The 17,127-nt window shown below is 46.8% G+C and overlaps 1 protein-coding gene across 1 annotated transcript in view; it reads right to left on the reverse strand.

The window, feature by feature from the left end:
- Window positions 1-17,127, reverse strand: part of LOC115084798 (WD repeat-containing protein 64-like) — a 234,752-nt gene that overhangs the window by 35,319 nt on the left and 182,306 nt on the right. The window contains exon 26 of the mRNA XM_029590142.1: window positions 7,101-7,195. Coding sequence (XP_029446002.1) covers window positions 7,101-7,195 — 95 coding nt within the window. The remainder of the gene's footprint in view (window positions 1-7,100; window positions 7,196-17,127) is intronic.

The raw sequence follows: 17,127 nt of genomic DNA on the forward strand, positions 1-17,127 counted from the left end.
AATTTCAGATTCGGGGGTGTCTCTACAAACAGTGCCCTCTTTTTTGCCTAAGGTGGTGTCGTCCTTCCATTTAAACCAATCGGTAGAGCTTCCGGCATTTTCGGACTTGGATAGGTTGGACCCTTTTTATAAGGAATTGAGGAAGCTTGATGTTTGTTGGGCATTGCTACACTACCTGGAGGTTACCTACGGGTTCCGTGTTTCCGATCACTTGTTTGTGCTCTGGAATGGTCCACGAAAGGGTAACGTGGCTTCAAAGACCACCATAGCTAGGTGGCTAAAAGAGGCCATAAATTCTGCGTATTTGTTGACAGTTAAGTCCTTACCATTGGGTATTCGGGCTCATTCTACTCATTCACAGGCCGCATCCTGGGCAGAATGTCAACAGATTTCCCCAGATGAAATTTGCAGGGTGGCTACGTGGAAATCCCTGCATACTTTCGCCAAATATTATCGGCTGGATGTTAGGGCTCCAGGGACTGGTGGATTTGGAGAAGGGGTGCTAAGAGCGGGCCTCTCCGGGTCCCATCCCAAGTGAGGTTAGCTCTGGTACATCCCAGGAGTCTGTACTGATCCGGGTACGTACAGGGAAAATAAAATTGGTTCTTACCTGATCATTTTCGTTCCTGTAGTACAATGGATGAGTCCACAGTCCCACCCATTTGTCCTTTGAAGGGAATGGAGAGTCCACACTGTTTATTGTTCTTTTCTTAGCAGATCCATTGACTTGTTTTTTCTTGAATGGCACGGGTTCGGTATCCATTTGGGATTGATGAGCCAGTTTGCAGTTATCAGGTTCCTGTATATAGTTAGTTTGGGTGTTTTGTTTTTTTTTTATTTAGTGCTTTTTTATACCGACATTCATGATACAGATCATATCATATCGGTTTACATGGAACAAGGGGTAATAACTTTAACATAAATATAAAAGGAAGGCAGAAAGTTACAATATAACAGGGGTATTAGAACTGGGAAGAAGAGGAGCCAGTGGCAGAAGTTAACTCATAAATAAAACAATAACAAATCATTTATAATATCGGTAATTGAGTGCATTGAATAGGTGTCATTGGAGTGTGAATGTAGCTGGGATGGGACTAAATTAAGGGAAGGCTTGTTGAAACAGCCAAGTCTTGAGCTGTTTTGTGATCCATTCTGCTCTGACATTGAGTAATACTGCCAGACTGTAGGTGGCACCATCCTATATAAGGCGGAGTTTTGTTTGGTAAACTTCTGTCTCCATCTGCTAGAGAGGGGGCAAAACCCAGGAGTCTGGACTGATCTGTGGTACTACAGGAACGAAAATTATCAGGTAAGAACCAATTTTCTTCTCTTTGTCATCCATATATAAACGAACTAAAACCAAGTAGGCAGCCCAGGAAGGGTTGTGGATTGGCCTGCCTTCCTTGAGGAAAGGAAATTATCTAGTAAGTAGTAATTTCTCCTTCCTCTAAGGAAGGCAGGCCAATCCACACCGTGGGGTGTACCAAAGCTACTCTTTCAATACTTTCAATACATATCCAGCATAGCTCTCTGCTTCAATGGCAGGGGAGAAAGACCGATACTTCACGCATACCCAGCATAGCTCTCTGCTTCAACGGCAGGGGAGAAAGACCGATACTTCACGCATATCCAGCATAGCTCTCTGCTTCAACGGCAGGGGAGAAAGACTGATACTTCACACATATCCAGCATAGCTCTCTGCTTCAACGGCAGGGGAGAAAGACCGATACTTCACGCATATCCAGCATAGCTCTCTGCTTCAACGGCAGGGGGAATGAAGAAAAGTGGATCTGTATACTGACAACAACCAACAAGGACTGAATTACATAGTCTGGGTGAACAAATAAGCATGGGTGTAGCTTGCTTATTGCGGCGGTTACTACCCCTAACTAATTAAGCTAGATATTCACTTAGATGCAGTTCCAACACTGCTCTCTACATTAATGGTGGGGGTGGAAGGGAAATAGAACCAAAAGGTTACTAAGAGCCAAGACTAACAGAAGTATGAGAAAAAAAATAAATAAAAAGTGCAAAGCTTACTGGGCAGACTGGATGGGTCATTTGGTCTTCTTTTGCCGTCATTTCTATGTTTCTATGTTACTCCCAAAAAGGGCGGGAGACTGCCCACAGTCCCATCAACACCACATGTGTGAAAGCCATGTCCTCCAGAGCCCTAGCATCCAAACGGTAATGCTTGGAAAAAAGTGTGCAAGGAGGACCACATCGCTGCTCGGCAAATCTCAACAACTAAAGCTCATGAACGCGCCCGAACTATAGTGAAATGCACCCTGACCTGCCTAGGTGATGGGACATATGCATCCATTTAGGCGGCTGTGATGACCTCCTGCACCCAACGGGCTATAGTTGCCCATGATGCTGGTGCACCTTTTTTACCTCCACCATGGAGCATAAACAGTCAATCAGACTTCCTGAAAGAGTGAGCAATCTTCAAGTACCGCACTAGATGCCGCTTAACATCCAAGGCATGCCAAAGACAATAATCCCACTCATCTCTATCCCTGTCCAGCATGGGCAGGGAAATAGAATGGGAACAGGGTTGGGGTGGGGGAAGGGGTGTGCGTGGGCTCAGCTCTTAGGGTCTGTAGACTGGGTTCCAGTTTTTGTACACTTTCCTAGGGTCCAACCTCATTATTGTTCATGCAGGTGTTTTGCGAGGGGCCTTGGCTGGGAGGGCCCTCAGGCTACTGTAATTTTGTAATGGTTTGTCACATTTCACCTTGGACCCTGTGGTTACATAAAACATGACTAATCAAGGCCTGAGAATGTTTTCATGGAATGTGTGCGGTATTAATTCCCCAGTGAAAAGAACTAAAATTCTATCTGTGTTGAAAAAGAAAACGACGGATGTGGTATTCCTTCGAGAGACGCATCTTAATGTTGCCGAGCATCAGAAGCTGTGCAGACAATGGTAGGGGTGGTGCACTTTGCTTCCGCAACAACCAGATCGGCCGGTGTCGCCATCTTAGTGCATAAAAATGTCCCATTTTCTGTTCATCAGGAACTTAAGGATCCGCTGGGGCGCTACTTAATTATAGTCGCTGACCTAGATCGGAAACCTGTCATATTATGTAATGTCTACGCACCAAACAATCCACGTATGGAGTTTTTCCAACGGCTCCATAGGTCTCTGTTACCTTATTTAGAGCAAGACCTGATCCTGGGCGGTGATTTTAATTCAGTTCGAGATCCGCTTTTGGATAGGGTTAGTGCCCAGTCTCAGGACATGACGCCTAGTAAGGGTATTCAATTTCTGGAAAATTCCTTGCAATTGCTAGATCATTGGCGTCTTCATCCCACGGATAAAACGTTCACACACATTTCCAGAGCCCATCCGTCGCAATCATGAATTGACAATTTTTTTTATTAGTCATCGACTTTTTGCCAAGGTTGCGCATGCGGATATAGATGATGTCATAATCTCTGACCATGCGCCTATATGGCTGGAATTGAGTTGGTCTGCCTCCAACTCGGTGGGTCGTTGGTGGCGCTATCCATACCTCTTGGCAGTTGATGCATCATTCCAAGATTATTTACATACTAAATGGGATGAATACCTTCACTTTAATGACACACACACATGGCCGATCCGGTTTTGTTTTGATATACCGCAAAGGCGGTCTTGAGGGGAAACATCATTGCCTATTTAGCTCGTCGAAGGAAACTTTTAGATAAACAGCTCTTATCTTTAACTGTGCAGCTGCGACAGGCCCACCAGGCGCTGCAGCAAGTCCCCTCTGCAGTACATAGAGAACAGTACTTTGCGCTCCAAAATGCTACTAATACCCTGTTACACCAGAGGGCCAAAAAAGGTTTAGCATACTTTCAATTCCATATGTTTCAGTATGGAAATAAACTGGGTAGAATGATGGCCAATCTAATTAAATCTCAAAGGGCATCCCGACATGTGTCCGCACTTTACTCACCTCAGGGAGGGATATTACGAGACAATCCCTCAATTTTACTCTCCTTCCAGGACTTTTATGCTACTCTCTATTCAGCAGAACCTACTAATTTGTTGGTCTGTGAAAGATTCTGCAATCGAGTGACTCTCCCTCACTTAACGGTAGATCAACAAAATTGGCTGAATAACCCTATTTCAGAGGAGGAGGTCCGCTTGGTCATAAAGCAAGCCAAGCGGTACAAAGCTCCGGGGCCAGGATGGCTATATGGACGAATTTTATAAGAGTCTGCTGTACCCTCTAGTTAGCCCTCTTACTAACACTTTTAATGCGTTGATTAAGGCGGGCTCGTATCCTCAGCATATGAACAATGCACATGTTACATTGATTCCCAAGCCAGGGAAGGACCCCATGAAACCTGAATCGTACCGTCCAATTTCCTTATTGAATGTAGATCAAATATTTTTGGCAAAGATCATGGCGGATCATTTGGCAAGCATTCTTCCTGGGCTGCTTGGCCCTGGCCAAGTAGGGTTTGTTCACCACCGATATGAGCTGACTAATATCCGCAAGGTTTTAACAGCTATGACTTTGTGCCAGCACGGGCAGATACCTTATTTGGTGGTCAGCTTTGATGCAGAAAAAGCATTCGACCGGGTGGAGTGGAGCTACCTTTTCCGTATACTACACTTGGAGGGGATTACCGTTTTTTTTTTACCAGACAGTTCAGTTGTTATATCATGAGCCCACGGCCATTATAGTGGCTAACAACTCGCAATCAGATTCATTGTCCATTTATCGGTGTATGAGACAGGGTTGTCCCCTGTCCCCTTTGTTATTTGTTCTGCAGCTTGAACAGTTATTGCTGGCTATTCACAATACCCGTACGATTAAAGGGGTACGCTGTCAAACTGAGACCTTTAAATATGCGGCGTTTGCCGATGACATTCTGGCATTCCTGACGAACCCCGTGCACTCACTCTCAGCCATTTTGATGCTTTTCCAAGGATTTGGTTCTTTTTTCGGGTTTAAGTTGAATAAAGAAAAGTCGGATGTTTTACCGTTTCTGCCCTCCCTGAGGGATACCTGGGGGACTCCATTCCTGATGTCCTGGGCAACCTCTCAGATCAAGTATTTGGGGATTTTCCTTCCCGCTCAGCTCCAGTCATTGTATGCCTGTAATGTAGCCCCCTTTACTAAAGACTATGGTGGAGCGCCTAGAGACTTGGCGCTCGCTTCCCCTTTCTCTGATGGGCTGGCTCAACTTATTCAAGATGATTTTACTTCCCAAATGGCTTTTTTTATTTCAGAATTTGCCCATTACTCTTAAAGCTTCAGATCGCGGGGTAATAGAAACCACTTTGCGTAGATTTTTATGGCAAGGCAAAAAAGCGCATATATATCTCCACACATTACAGGCTCAGTGGGGCCAGGGAGGGCTCAGTGTACCAAACCTGAGGATTTATAACGCAGCAGGGAACCTTAGAATTATTCGTGATTGGCTCCTGGGAGAATCCTCCTTTATTGATATTTTAGCAGAGAAAACTTTGGTGGACCCCATAGACCTGCACTTTGTTTTGCAGGCAGAAGCCTCCAAAATTTCCTGTCCCCCATTAATTGCGGCCTTGCTTGCCCCGCTTCGTGCTGCCTTGAAGCTGACCACTAAATTGCTACAAATCCCCTGTTTATGTGCCTAATTATTGCCTATCCAGGCTCCCAAACGGCTGTCTTCCGAAGTTGGGCCACTCAAGGAATACTGTATTTGGGTCATGTTTTAGATAGTACAGGCCAGTTGTTGCCATTTCCAACTCTCTCATTGCAGTATGGGTTACCCTCAGCGCAGGTGTTCTTATACTTACAATTACAGCACTATATAAAATCCCTTCCCTTGGATGTGAAACACTCTCCCCACTTTCTCACATTGGAAACATTATTTGTATTGGAAAAACAGCGTACTCCTCTTGCTCATTATTATAAAAAGATAATGGGGAGTGCTTCCGATAGTTTTTGTACCCTATTGGAAGACCTCTAGCATAAAGATGGGGGGCAGCGGTAACGGTGGCTATCTTGCGCTGGTGTTTCCGCCATATTTCCGGTATCACCTGTAACATGTATTACCGCGAGATGCAATTTAAATTTTTATGGAGAGCTTATATCCCACCGGTGAGAGCAGTGCATTTTAAGATAGTGCCGTCTGGATTATGTGGGAAATGCCAAGTCGCTGAGGGAACCCTGCTTCATATGTTTTGGGACTGCCTTCTGGTGCGAACTTTCTGGGACCGTATTTTGCACTACCTTGCTGGTTTATTGGACATTACTCTTCCTACCTCTTTGTGTCTGCTACTGTTTGGACAGATTCCTTCTGCCTTGGTTCGGGGGCAAGGAGCACGGTTGATGTTGCGAAAAGTGTTTGCTAAGGGAAAAAAGTCATCTTGCTGTGCTGGAAATCCCTGGACCCCCCCCATCGTACTGGATGTGGAGGAATCATTTTCACAGACTCATGCGGATGGATAAGCAATTGGCAGACACTTCTTTTCATTGCGATCGCCGCTTTCTGCGCACTTGGGATCCCTACATTTAGGCCTTATCACATCGGATCCGAAGTCTCATTTTGAATGCCTAACTGGCCTGGGAGTTACACCTTAGAGACTGTTAGACCTAACTGGAGGATCTGTCGGCCATGGAGAGCTGTGGGGCGGGCTGGACAGGGGAGGGGGGGTGGGTAGGAAGGCTGATGCTTTAAGAGTTCGAGTTGGAATGCAGTAGGGCGAGAATTATGGCTTGCAAACCGACCAAGTACTTTGTTCACTCTGAAGCTTTGTATAAGCTGTAGATGATGTTTATTGTGTTGATGTACCTGCATTTGCTCTCTCCTAAAACTCAATAAAAACCGTTTTGAAGTAATAGTGATACACCAATGACTACCTCGCAGAAAGAACTAGAAGCAACCTATCAAAGACCATGCAATCCAGTGAATGTGTAATGCTGATGTGACAAGAGACTCTGTGCTGGAGTTTCAGCTTTACATGTAAAATATATTTGCATATTTATTTTAAACCATTTATATTCCACCTTATGCAAGAAACGAGTATGACAAGAAGAGTGAGCACAGAATGCAGCAGTCTCGGAAGCCCGGCATCCCTTGACTCAGCTCAGTGTATGAGGAATGCCTTTAAGTACCTGGGCTTTGCCTTCGTTTTACACCTTTCTCTCAGCTCTTCTGCAATTTCAGCATCTTCTACAGATCCTAAAGCATCCGTCACCATGGGGCCACCCTGCAGAAAGAGAAACAGGTCTGCATCTGATCCTAGGCAGGAGGACCCATGCTAATAACACAATGTATGGATTATTAACAGTTATACAAGAAAGAGAATATCAGATCTCAGAGCTCAAGGCTGGACATTTGTACAAGAGATGCACTGTAATGCCTAAGGGCAGGAGAGAGAAAGTAGGATTGCCTCTGAGGTAGCTTTACACTGGAAGATTTTTGTCCTGTCTGGATGGATCTTGCTGCAGGTATGTTAAGTACTAGCGATTCCTTGCCATGTACACAGACTAATGACATATATCTTGAATGTTGCCACATGAATTTACATATTTTCCAAAAAGCAGTACATTGCATGTTCGAGCACCCCTTAATCTGGTTCATGCAGATGAACTTTGGGACAGAGGCACAGACTGAAAGCACCCATGAAAAATTTCTGGAGATGCAGCATATGTGGAACTTTATTCTATTCCCAGAGCAGAACTGTGCCCCCTTGTCCCTATGACTGCCCCTCCATCTGCTTGCTGGTTAGATCTAACCTAGGAAAGGAGAGAAGTAATAGATGAGGCACAGAAGGAAGAGGGAAGGTCATGGAAGGAGAGGGGAGCAGGGGAAGTATCTACAGGGTAATCATACAGTGAGTTGGCCTGTATGTAGTTCCTTGCAAAAATACAAAGGTTTCATGTGATTATGCATGCATTTGTACCTTTTCTTCAACTTGAAATAAGACATCAAATGTCATGACCTATGGTCAAAGATGTACTGACTTTTGAATGACAGGAGACAGATGGCACCTTATAGACTAACCAATTTATTGAGGCATGAGCTTTTGAGGACAGAGTCCACTTTGTTATTACTTTTGAATTATATCTCATTTATTAAAATTAGAGGTTGGGTGCTGTCATTGCAATCTGTGAAATTTATTTTTGCTGCTGTCGCTTGGATTATGGATTCATTTCAGGTTGTGGTATCCAACATCAAAATTATCCAAGGACAATATTATATATGTCTTTCAGAACCACAGTTGGATGGGGTTATAGAGGCGCAATAAGGGGATTAGCGCCTCTACAACACATCCAACGCAGAGTGAAACTAATAGCGCTCATTACATGCAAATGCATGTGAATGAGGCTATTAGCTATTCACTCCCGATGCAAGAAAAAAATGTGTGTCCGGGACGCACATTTTTGCAATCAGAAATTAACGCCTGCCCGGAGCAGGCGTTAATAGCTGAGCACTCCTAAAACTAGTACAGAAAAACAGAAAAAACTGCTTTTCTGTACTGCCTCCTCCTTAATATCGTTGCAATATTAAGTAGGAGGAAAAACGAAACTAATTTAACTTAAAAAAAAAGTTAAAAAAAAAAAACGCCGGCAGTCGGGTGCAAGAAACGGATGCTCAACTGACAAGCATCCATTTCCTGAACCCCCTAGCTGTGCGGCGGATGGCTGACGCAGATGGGGTTCTCATTAACAAGGAGGTGCTAGGGGCACACAAGTGACCCTGGTGCCTCCTTGCTAACGTGACCCCTAATTTAAATATTGCATGGCGCCCCCAGGAGGGGCGCCTGGGGGCGGGTTAAAAAAGCGGGTGCTGACTGTTCAGCGCCCGCTTTCTGTGCATGATTATTGCATCGGCCCCTAAGGGCTTACAAAAATGAAATTGAATAAGGTCATTGAGACCCAACCTCCAGGATCCTGAAAAAGCTCAGAAAAGTGCTGAATGCAACCCCTCACAGCTCTATTCAACTTGGCCTTGAAGGTGGGGACCTGGCGTACAGTGGATGTGATCTCACTACACAAAAGTGGGATCACGGAGGAAGAGGCAACCACAATCCCATTAGTATAAGTTCAGTAGTGAGCAAAACAATACTAAAGAAAAGCAAAGTGCAGCACCTTGAAGGAAGGGGAGATTACAGGACACCAGACAACATGGCTTCACCTAGGGAAGATCCTGTCTTTAATAAAGTCACAAAAGTGGGTCAGGGAGGAACAGTGGATGGTGCCCACCTGGATTTCAGTAAGGTTTCTGATACTTCCACATAAAATAGTGGTAACAAGATGGACGACAAAGGAGGACAGAGAGATGCAAACTGGGTGAACAACAGACTGCAAGAGGGTAGTTCTCACTCTTGTGATCGATGGAGCACCTCGGGCTTTGGTGCTAAGGCAAGTTCTTTTAAATATCTTTACTAAAGACGTTACAGAGGGGAAAATATGCTTGTTTGTGGAAAACAGAAAAATCTGTACTGGAGGAGAAATACCAGAAGGGGCAAAAACATGAAAGCTGATTTGAAAAAACTGGAAGAAAATAAGTTTCAGTACTAAACTGGTGTAAAATTGTTGCGTCTGTCGCTGCTCGACGCCCTCACTCCGCCATCTTTACCTCTGGCGATTCCCTCTGGGTCTGATGGATGGCTGGCTGCTGCAGCGTTTCCATGCCGTCTCCCTCCGGCGTCCCCGGATCAGCTCGACGTTGCAGATCCGCCATGTTGCCTGAAGACCTAGGGCGCACGCTCTGATTGAAGTACCAGCAAGGGCGTGAGCCTCAGGGGCGTCCCCCTGAGATGACATCATCTGCTTCCAATATTTAAAGGTCTCTATTTCGCTATCTAATTGAGTTAGCAAGGATTTATTTATTTATTTATTTAACGCTTTTCTATACCGGCATTCATGATGGATATCATATCATGTCGGTTTATAAGGGAAGGTTTCGCTATCCTAAGCTACTCTGCCTCCTCGGACTTACCAGAGGTACCCGCTCCTCGGGGGCCTCGCTCTTTTTCTTTACTTTCAGATTACAGATAGGAACCGGTACTCGCTCCTCGAGGGCCCATGTTCCTGGACACTCTAAAGATTCTCTACTGCCTGGAAGCTATCGCTGATACAAACAATTGTAAGTTACCATCGATCTCTCAGAGCTTTCCCTGGAACCAGGTACTCGTTCCTCGAGGGCCTAAACTTTTCCAGCTCCTGAGCTTCCTTGAGACCTTATGTGAGTTTTGTCATCTAGTTCTGTTCATGAACTCTGTCTACTCTGCCTACTTACTTTCTACAGTTTCTCAACAGCTCAGCCATCCTGGATCGCTGTTCCAGTACCTGAGGGACTACAGCCCTGCCGGGCATATCAGCTCACTACTGCCACCTCTGGTGGTTTCAAAAACCTGTTTAATAAAAGAACTATGTGTGTCTGTCTCCATACTCAAGCCTAGCCGGTGGTCCCTCTCGGGATATCCTCCCAGGCGTAGTCATCTGCCACCGGCCCAGGGATCCACCCACAACTATATCAGATCCTGAACAGATTGCTAACTACGTAGCAAGACCATATCTGAGACACTACAAGATTGCTGACTCCTCCTTCTTTGGGAGCCAATATTAACAGATTGCTACTCCTAGCAGAAATGCTGACAGATTGCTAACAGATTGCTAACTCCCAGTTTTCTTAACAGAGCGTTAATAACAGATTACTAACTCCTATCTGATTGCTCCTCCCATCAGGCATCAGATTAACAACAGATTGCTAACTCCAGTGGATCCGGTTTATACTTGGGATGTTGTTAACTCTAGTGGATCTGGCTTAAACTTTGGATGTTGTTACTCCATGGATCTGGCACATCTCTGCTTTGCAGGCTATACCAGGCCTGGCCCAACGCATCTCAGAGCAGCAAGAAGTTTGAAGAAACTTACTGCAGCATTTCATCAGCTACACACACAGAAGATGCAAGGCACAGCTTCTAACCAAGAAGGTCAGTTACAGGAGGTAACTTTAAAGACTGTTGTACCACTGGCGGCTCCTATCCGCTTTTCCAGAGAAATCCAGAAGACCCGGGGCTTTTTACATCAGTGCTGCATGCACTTCACCTTACAGCCAACTTTATTTCCCACGACTCTATCGAACACCACCTACATCCTGTCATACTCGGATGGGAAAGCACTGTCGTGGGCATCTACCTTGTGGGAACGCAAGGACCTTATTTTGCAGGACATAGAAGGATTTATGGACTTGTTTAAATCCGTCTTTGATGACCCTGCTCATATTTCTGTTGCCAGGTTTGCTTTGGTGGATTTGAGGCAAGGCAACAGATCACTAGCTGAATTTGCCATAGAATTCAAGACTCTTGCAGCGGAACTTCGCTGGGACCCCAAATGTCTCAAGATTCTCTTCTGCAGAGGCCTAGATACCCGCTTAAAGGACGAGCTGGCCGCTCGCAAGACACCTGACTCACTGGATGAATTAATAGCCTTGGCCACTCGGATTCATCACAGGCTCCGAGACAAGGTGAAGGAACTCCGGCCTAAGGTGTTACTTGGGTTGAAACAGGCTAGTACTACCACTGCACCTCGGATGGTTCCAGTAACTTCTGCTGCTGATAAAGATGAACCGATGCAACTTGGTCATGGACACTTGACCTCCAAGGAGAGAAGATTTCGGAAGAAACGCAGCCTGTGCATGTACTGTGGTCAGCTCGGCCATGATGTCTCTACATGCCCCATTCGTCCGGGAAACGGATGGGCCTAAGCCCGCGGGAGGACTGTTCTTGGGCCATACTGCGTTTTCTCCTCCGCCCTCTCTTCCAGTCTCCGTGATCTGTGAACTGGCTGCGGTTCGGACTCCTGCCCTGATGGACTCAGGGGCAGGAGGCAACCTTATTCTCAGATGTCTAGTGGAAGACCTGAGGAGTCCCTTCGTCAAATTAGAAGATCCATTATTGCATCACAACTTGAAGTGGACTTTGGACGTTCTTTTACATCGCCACTTCTCCTGAAGATCTCAGTGACGTCCACGGCAGTTCAGCTCATGGCTGCTGATAGTCATAGCGCCTTCTACGTTCACTTGGCTCAAAGGCATTCAACATCTATCCGGATTCACGGATTAGAAATTTAGAGATATCTTTCACGTTCCATCCATTCGGAGGATGTGTCTGATGAGCCACAGCACATATTAGATCCGAAGAAGATATCTCTGGCAACCAGCCAGTCTGTTTCCGCTGGTATTGACACACACTTTAGAAGTGGATTTTGGACGTACCCCAACATCGCCACTTCCGCTGAAGCCTCCGTGACGTCCATAGCAGCTACTTGTTACTGCTGAATTCTACATCAACTCTCATCCAGCAACTTCTACTGGAGAGTCATCTTTAGAAGTGTGTCTTGGACTTACCCTAACATCACCACTTCCACTGAAACCTTCAGTGATGTCCACAGCAGCTCAATCCATTGCTGCTGATATAATCAATAACACTCTGCAAGATTCTTCCAAATCTCAAGATCCACCTGTCATCTATGCAGAAGACGAATTAGAAATTAAGATCAAAGAGATTCTGGATGTTCGTAACAGAGGCAAGACTTTGAATACCTCCTGATTTGGGAAGGCTTCGGCCCTGATTTAATCTCTTGGGAGCCTCAGACCAATATCTTGGACAAAGAGATGCTTCATCAGTTCCACCTCGCGCATCCTTCTAAACCTAAGCCTGTTACCCGAAGAAGAGATTGCCCTTTGAAGGGGGATACTGTTGCGTCCGTCGCTGCTCAACACCCTCACTCCGCCATCTTTACCTCTGTGGCGACTCCCTCCGGGTCTGATGGACGGCTGGCTGCCGCGGCGTCTCCATGCCGACTCCCTCCGGCGTCCCCGGACTGGCTCGACATTGCAGATCCGCCATGTTGCCTGAAGACCTAGGGTGCGCGCGCGCACTCTGATTGAAGTACCAGCAAGGGTGCGAACCTCAGGGGCATCCCCCTGAGATGATGTCATCTGCTTCCAATATTTAAAGGTCTCTATTTCGCTATCTAATTGAGTTAGTAAGGATAAGGGAAGGTTTCACTATCCTAAGCTACTCTGCCTCCTCGGACTTACCAGAGGTACCCGCTCCTCGGGGGCCTCCTCTTTTTCTTTACTTTCAGATTACAGATAGGAACCGGTACTCGCTCCTCGAGGGCTCATGTTCCTGGACACTCTGAAGATTCTCTGCTGCCTGGAAGCTATCGCTGCTACAAACAATTGTGAGTTACCATTGCTCTCAGAGCTTTCCCTGGAACCAGGTACTCGCTCGAGGGCCTAAACCTTTTCAGCTCCTGAGCCTCCTTGAGACCTTATGTGAATTTTGTCATCTAGTTCTGTTCATGAACTCTGTCTACTCTGCCTACTCACTTTCTACAGTTTCTCAACAGCTCAGCCATCCTGGATCGCTGTTCCAGTACCTGAGGGACTACAGCCCTACCGGGCATATCAGCTCACTACTGCCACCTCTGGTGGTTTAAAAAACCTGTTTAATAAAAGAACTATGTGTGTCTGTCTCCATACTCAGACAGATGATCACGCCCTCCCGGGGGCGTGGTCATCTGCCACCGGCCCAGGGTTCCACCCACAACTATATCAGATCCTGAACAGATTGCTAACTACGTAGCAAGACCATATCCGAGACACTACAAAATTGCTGAGTCCTCCTTCTTTAGGAGCCAATATTAACAGATTGCTACTCCTAGCAGAAATGCTAACAGATTGCTAACAGATTGCTAACTTCCAGCTTTCTTAACAGAGCGTTAATAACAGATTGCTACCTCCTATCTGATTGCTCTTCCCATCAGGCATCAGATTAACAACAAAAATCCAACAACTATTTATCATTTAGAAGGATAAGAACTGTAAACTGTCAAACAAAAAGGCGATCTAGAAGTAAATCATTTCAAATGATTGGCAGGGAGCCAATCAATGTAATAAGGCAACTGGGAAAGTTACCAGCATGTTTGGATGCATCAGTGCAAGCATCAGCAGAGGAACAAGGAGCTAAAATTGTTCTCCCAGGACAAGCAGGATGGTAGTCCTCAGATGTGGGTGACATCATCAGATGGAGCCTGGCACAGAAAACTTTGCCTAGCACACTGAGCATGCCCAGCATGTCACTATCCGCATGTCCACGCAGGGTTCCCCTACAGTCTCTTTTTTTCAGTGGTGTTAGTTGCCTTGCGATTTTGGAGCTCTGCTCTTCAAAGTTTTTCTAATTCAGAATTTCTTGTTTTTTCAACATCGGGTCCCCTTCTACGATCAGTGCCCCTCGACGGCGTGGTTTTTCTTTTTGCCTCCTTGAGGTCGATTCCTGACATGTTGCTTCTCGGTGGCCACCAGACATCGACCACTCGCCCAGTTTTCGGTAGTGCCCCCAGTGCCTGCAGACTGTATCAATTACTGATCTGCATGAGGACTGCATCTTCTGCCTGGGGGCATAAGAAAATTATTCCTTACCTGTTAATTTTCGTTCCTGTAGTACCATGGATCATTCCAGACAGTGGGTTATGTCCACTGTCCAGCAGGTGGAGTCAGAACAAAAAATTCCCAGGGGAGGTTCTATATAATCACGCCTCACCTGACTCAATTCTCAGTAAATAAACTATCAAAGCCAACAGAGAAGAGAAAGACCAGAGGGATCAAGTTAACGAACAAAACAATCTCTGGAACAAATGTCCAGGAAGTAATTTTAAACATTGAAACTTGCAAACAGTACTGCGTGGAAGAACAGTTCCACAGTACACGAAGAACAGAGAGCAAAAGAGATAGAGACAGGTAAGCAGGGATGTCCCACAACAAAGTACCCCCAAGTCTAGGGAGGGTGTCTGGAATGATCCATGGTACTACAGGAACGAAAATTAACGGGTAAGGAATAATTTTCTTTTCCCTGTACGTACCAGGATCATTCCAGACAGTGGGATGTACCAAAGCTTTCCCATCATGGGTGGGCCATTGACAGCCCTGCCCGAATGACCCTGTCTCCTAGACACCCATCCGAAGGCGCCCGAACATCCAGGCGATAATGCCTGGTAAAAGTGTGGATAGACTTCCAAGTAGCCACCCTGCAGATTTCCTGGGCGGGTACGGAGGAACTCTCAGCCCAGGAAGTTGCCTGAGCAAGGAGAGAATGAGCCTTTAGAACCAACAGAGGAGACTTACCTGCGCCTAGGTATGCCGCTACGATCGCTCCCTTCAACCAGCGAGCAATAGATTGCTTCGAGGCCATGTTACCTCTCCGAGGTCCTGACCAAAGAATAAACAAATGATCAGAAAGTCGAAACTCATTCGTAATCTCCAGATAGTGTATTAATACTTGTCGTACATCGAGCTTGTGGAGATCACCAGAGTCTGTGGAGGGAAAGGAAGGAAGTTCCACCGACTGATTAAGATGAAACCCAGATACCACTTGGCGGACGGATTGGAGGCTTCAGATGTCTCACTCCCTTCAGAAAACGGAGAATATCCGGATGGGAAGAGAGAACTTCCCTTCGTTTCCTGAAGGAAGGCTCCAAGTGCCGCCACTTGTACTCGAAGAGAATTATAGGCCAGACCCATATCCAAACCCTCCTGTAGGAATGAAAGAATTTGTGCCAACGAAGCCTGTGGGGCCGAAATGGCTTTTGAGCCACACCACTCCTCAAAAACCTTCCAAACTCGAACATACGTAACCGAAGTAGACGTCTTACGCGCCCGTAGCAGAGTGGATATGACAGACTCAGGGTAACCGCGATGCCTCAGCTTCTGCCGTTCAAAAGCCAGGCCGCAAGACAGAAGCGATCTGCCGCTGGAAAAAATATTGGTCCCTGATGCAGGAGCCGCGGAAGGTGAGCGAAGCGGAGCGGATCCCCCACCGCTAACTGGAGAAGATCCGCGAACCACGGTCGCCGGGGCCATTCCGGAGCCACGAGAATTACCGGGCCCTGATGAGCTTCTATTCTTCGAATAACCTTTCCCACCAGTGGCCACGGTGGAAAGACATACAGAAGACACTGACGTGGCCAAGGAAGTACTAGCGCATCTACTCCTTCCGCTCCGTGCTCCCTTCTTCGACTGAAGAAGCGAGCGGCCTTTGCATTTCTGGCCGTTGCCATGAGATCTAAGCGTGGAGTTCCCCAGCGCTTGATTATCAGGGCCATCGCGTCCTCCGAGAGTTCCAACTCTCCGGGGTCCAGGTGGTGCCTGCTGAGGAAATCCGCCTGAATGTTGTCGACACCTGCTATGTGGGAAGCTGCCAGACGAAGAAGATGAATCTCCGCCCATTCCATCAGTCTGTCTATTTCCAAGGACACCAGACGACTCCTTGTTCCTCCCTGCCTGTTGATGTACGCCACTGTGGTGGCGTTGACCGACAGTACCCGAACTGCTCGGTGGTGAACCAAGTGTAGTAAGTCCTGAAGTGCGAGTCGAACGGCTCTTGACTCCAAACGGTTGATGGGCCAGGTCGTCTGTTCCTTCGACCACCGTCCCTGAATCGAGGTGTCCAGACAGACCGCTCCCCAGCCTGAAAGACTGGCGTCCGTGGTCACTATCATCCAGTCTGGAGACTCCAGAGACACTCCTTGAGCTAACTGGTGAGGGTCCAACCACCAGTCGAGACTGTACCTTGCAAAGTCTGGGAGGGGAAGCTCCACTTGATAATCCTGGGACATCGGCTTCCAACGGGAAAGCAATGCTCTGTGAAGGGGCCGAAGATGGGCAAAGGCCCATGGAACCAGGTCGATGGTGGAGGCCATGGTTCCTAGGACCTGAAGATAGTCCCATGCCCTTGGAACCTCGAGAGTCAGGAAAGTGAGGATCTGCTCGCGTAGCGCCTGAGCTCTCTCCGCACTGAGAAAGACCATGGCTTTTCCCGTGTCGAAATGAGCTCCCAGAAAATCCAGTGTCTGAGATGGATGCAGTCTGCTCTTTGTAAAGTTGACAATCCAACCGAGCTCCTGAAGGAGCTGGACTACTCTTTGGACTGCTTGAAATCCCTGTTCCCGAGATTTCGCTCTGATGAGCCAATCGTCTAGATAAGGATGCACCAGGATTCCTTCTCTCCTGAGCGCAGCCGCCACTACCACCATGATTTTCGTGAAGACCCGGGGAGCCGTGGCCAGTCCGAAAGGCAGAGCCCGGAACTGAAAATGCTGTTCCAAGATCTTGAACCGAAGATAA

This window comes from Rhinatrema bivittatum, chromosome 1 (assembly GCF_901001135.1).
Source record: "Rhinatrema bivittatum chromosome 1, aRhiBiv1.1, whole genome shotgun sequence".
Classification (NCBI taxonomy): Eukaryota; Metazoa; Chordata; class Amphibia; order Gymnophiona; family Rhinatrematidae; genus Rhinatrema; species Rhinatrema bivittatum.